Source organism: Myripristis murdjan, chromosome 9, assembly GCF_902150065.1.
Source record: "Myripristis murdjan chromosome 9, fMyrMur1.1, whole genome shotgun sequence".
NCBI lineage: Eukaryota > Metazoa > Chordata > Actinopteri > Holocentriformes > Holocentridae > Myripristis > Myripristis murdjan.
The window spans coordinates 35,255,276-35,258,608 of NC_043988.1; the positions used below are offsets into that span (position 1 = coordinate 35,255,276).

Genomic DNA, 3,333 nt, shown 5'->3' on the forward strand with positions numbered 1-3,333 from the left:
AACTATTCCCATGTGAATACCTAACACTATGTTCTCACATGAAGCTTTTTTTTTATGATGAAACTATAACACACAGAATATTTTCATTTTAAAAGTTTCCTGTCCTACATGTAATAAGCCTGTTGTATGTTGTGTGACAGTGGTTTTCAAAGTCGGGTCCAGGGACCCCCGAGGGTCCTTGAAAGTCTGCCACAGGGTCTTCTCAGTAAGATAAGGAACTCGTTTGACCATTTCACCTTTCAGTTTCCGTCTCTCCGTTTTGAATCGACTGAACAACGCCCAAGTACGACGGCTAGGCAATATCATGATTGACATAATCCCTAATGATTTCATATCAGGGTCCACAAAGCAAAATCATTTTTAAATGGGGGTCCGGACTTAATGAAAGTGAATGAGGTTACATCCATTGCAGGCCTGCCTCAGCTCAGAAGGTACATGTGTTTTTTTCAACCACGTGACTTTTCTGCTCTCAGCTGAAGTCGGAGCATCTGAGCCTCACAGGCATCTCAGCAGGAAATATTAAATAAGAAAAAGACGAGTGCCAATTACTAATTTTCCCTGCTCAGGTTTATCTATCCCGTCCAGGGACTCAGTCTGGGGCTCTTCATCGCCGCTCCACCCCCTGCGAGTGTGACGGCCCACATGGCAACATAAACATCAACATCGACAGGGGTGTCCCCAGACACCCCGAGGGGCCGCTTCACCTCTCCGACAGGGGCCACAGCTTGACTCACATTACTCCTACATGCCGCCGTGGCTCACAGAGCCCCCCCACCGATGAGGTAATGCACCAGGGCGGTGATTAAGAGACATGAGCTCATATCAATTCATACATGAATATTAATCATAAGAGCAACATGGGGCCTCCTTCAGGGCCCCTGAGGGCAATCTGCAAGGCTTCGCATCACAGCCACACTTACTCATCGCTGCACAGTTGCAGTCGTGATGTAATCGTGCAGCCGTGCAGCCTGATTGGCCGGTGACTCAATGCACATCAGAGTTTATGTCCCGGATAATAACCAGCTGGAGAGGGTGAAAGTGAGTGTGCAGAGGAAAGTTTCTTCTGTCTCAGAGTCTGCAAAATCACTTTGGACCCCCCAGTCTATCTATTTATCTATCTATCTATCTGTCTATCTGTGTGTCTGTCTATAGCTGTAGCATTACCAGGAATAATGGTCGGGTAGTTAAAGCTATTTTTGCAGCAGCAGTAGCATTTAGACTAATTTATTTGACTCTCTATTTGTTTGAATAAGAAACTAACCAGGCAGACTGATGCCTGCACTGCTGGCTGACTGATTCTGCATCTGGACTGCATTAAAAAAATAAAAAAAAAAAGCTATGACAAGTATTTGCCAAGCTGGCTAAATTTCACTAGACAGAGAAAAAAAGGAAATCTACATGACTCTGATCTATTTTCTCACGCTTTGTGTGATGGAAGCATCCATTTCTGCTCTGCTTTATTCCCCTCTACAGTTTTTAAAATATGCAGTGTTTTTGCCTGCTGTCTTTTAAAAATACCAGGATTTTAATTCATGCCACTTTTATCATATGGTAATGTCATTTTGAAATGAGACTCTGTAAATAATTCAAGCTCAGATTTTTTGATAATAACCCTGTGCAAGCTGCAGGATATCCTGCACGTTAACTGCAGATTTTGATTAGATCATCTGAACATTGACAGGAAAGTTATTAAACCATGAACCCATTTGTTATTGTGCAGGTCAGTGAAAAGGCAGAAAGCATGAACTTGTTTAGGAGATTCTTTTTTTATTTCATTAAATATTAAATCATACAATAAATAGCAAATAATAGAATAAATAACTAAATAAGGCATTCTTCAAGAGTTCAACAAAACACAGTTTGTCAGTTTCAAGTTGCTGGCCTATACAGAGGTGAGTTTTTCTGAACAAAATCAAACTTCCAGTAGTGTGCCCGCAGGCCTAGTGCAGTTAGGTCAAAGTAAACTATACAGAACTTCTGTGTGCAGTTCAAGTTTTGTGATGTTTCTTCTGTTCAAGTCTCAGGTTTAATTCAGCATCAGCATCTCAGTCCTTCAGGTGTCCGGGCTCAGACTGCTTCTCCACCTCGTTCAGCGGACTGCCGGCCGAGAGAAGCCGCGGCATGGTGCTCCCTCCCCGGCGGCGCAGCGCGGGGCGCACCGCTGCTCTCCGGGAGTTCCTCGGATCAACTGCAGCTCAGTTCATTTCTGGTGTCAGAAGCCCCGGTTCGGGCTGGGTTTTCTCCTGAACCAGTCATGGTCTCTTCAGTTATCACTGCCCAGCCTGTGGTAGACCAGCAGGGCCACCATGTAGCCGTTCCGTGTGCTCTGCTCGTACATGCGGCTGATCTCCGTCTCCAGGCTGGGGCTGGGGCAGGTGGTGTTCAGGAGGATCTGTTCCCAGGAGGAGCTGCTGTGCCCGGCCACTCTGCCCTTACAGCCTGACACTGGCACAGGGAGACCCTCGGAGGCGGCGCTGTCAGTGAGCTGCCTCGCTTGCTCCTCCGCGGATTGGAAGGGAAGAACCTGGTAGTCGCCAACCGGGCTGTCAGCGCTGCCCAGCGGCGTCTCCACGCAGGGCTCCTCGGTGTAGATCTGCCACAGCACCACCAGGCACAGGATCACCAGCCAGCGCTTGGCAGGGCTTTTCTCCGCTGGTGGAAGGTACATGCGGACTTTGGCAGGGTACATGACCCGGGTGCAGCGCTTCTTCGGCCGGACCGGCGCGTAAGAGCGCACGGCGGTGGCCTGGGTCGGCACCCGCTCGAAGGTGAAGATTTCCGGCTCTTTGCTCCGGGAAGCCGCCATCGTGGAGAAGGCGAAGCTCTCCTGGCGGCTGGACTGGATGGACAGAGTCATGCTGTTCGATCTTGAGTACATTTTCTGTTCGTTTTGTCTCGTCTTTTTCTCTTTCTCTGTCGGTAGCTCTGCGAAAGTCAGATGTGATAGCACTGACGGAGACGCAGGTTTATATATTCTAGATTTAGGTAGTGTGTTTTTTTAGAAACGCCCATAGCACCGCAGGCCACTCCCTGCTCAGCCAACGCACTCACATTATTGCTCAAGTATGAAAAGAACCTAAAAAATTTGAATGTTGGTAAGTTTTGAGGTAAACCTGAACCCGGACAGACAGGCTGCCGGAGAGAAACCGCTGTCACATCCACTCACCACATATTTGATTAATTAGAACATCATACCATGTCTGATATATCACCTTAAGTTACTATTTATAGAGGGAAAAAATGTCATTGTGGTCACAATTTTGACATTTTATGGCGATTATAGTCGTGTCACAGCCAATAAGTCATCAATACAGTGCCATAACTTTTTGTTTA

General features: G+C 47.1%; 1 protein-coding gene across 1 annotated transcript; it reads right to left on the reverse strand.

Moving 5' to 3' along the window:
• Window positions 1–2,241: 2,241 nt before the first annotated feature.
• On the reverse strand, window positions 2,242–2,953 carry ier3 (immediate early response 3). Its single transcript, XM_030059195.1, has one exon. The coding sequence runs from the start codon at window positions 2,876–2,878 to the stop codon at window positions 2,264–2,266; it is 615 nt and encodes a 204-aa protein (XP_029915055.1). The 5' UTR covers window positions 2,879–2,953; the 3' UTR covers window positions 2,242–2,263.
• Between the last annotated feature and the right edge of the window lie 380 nt (window positions 2,954–3,333).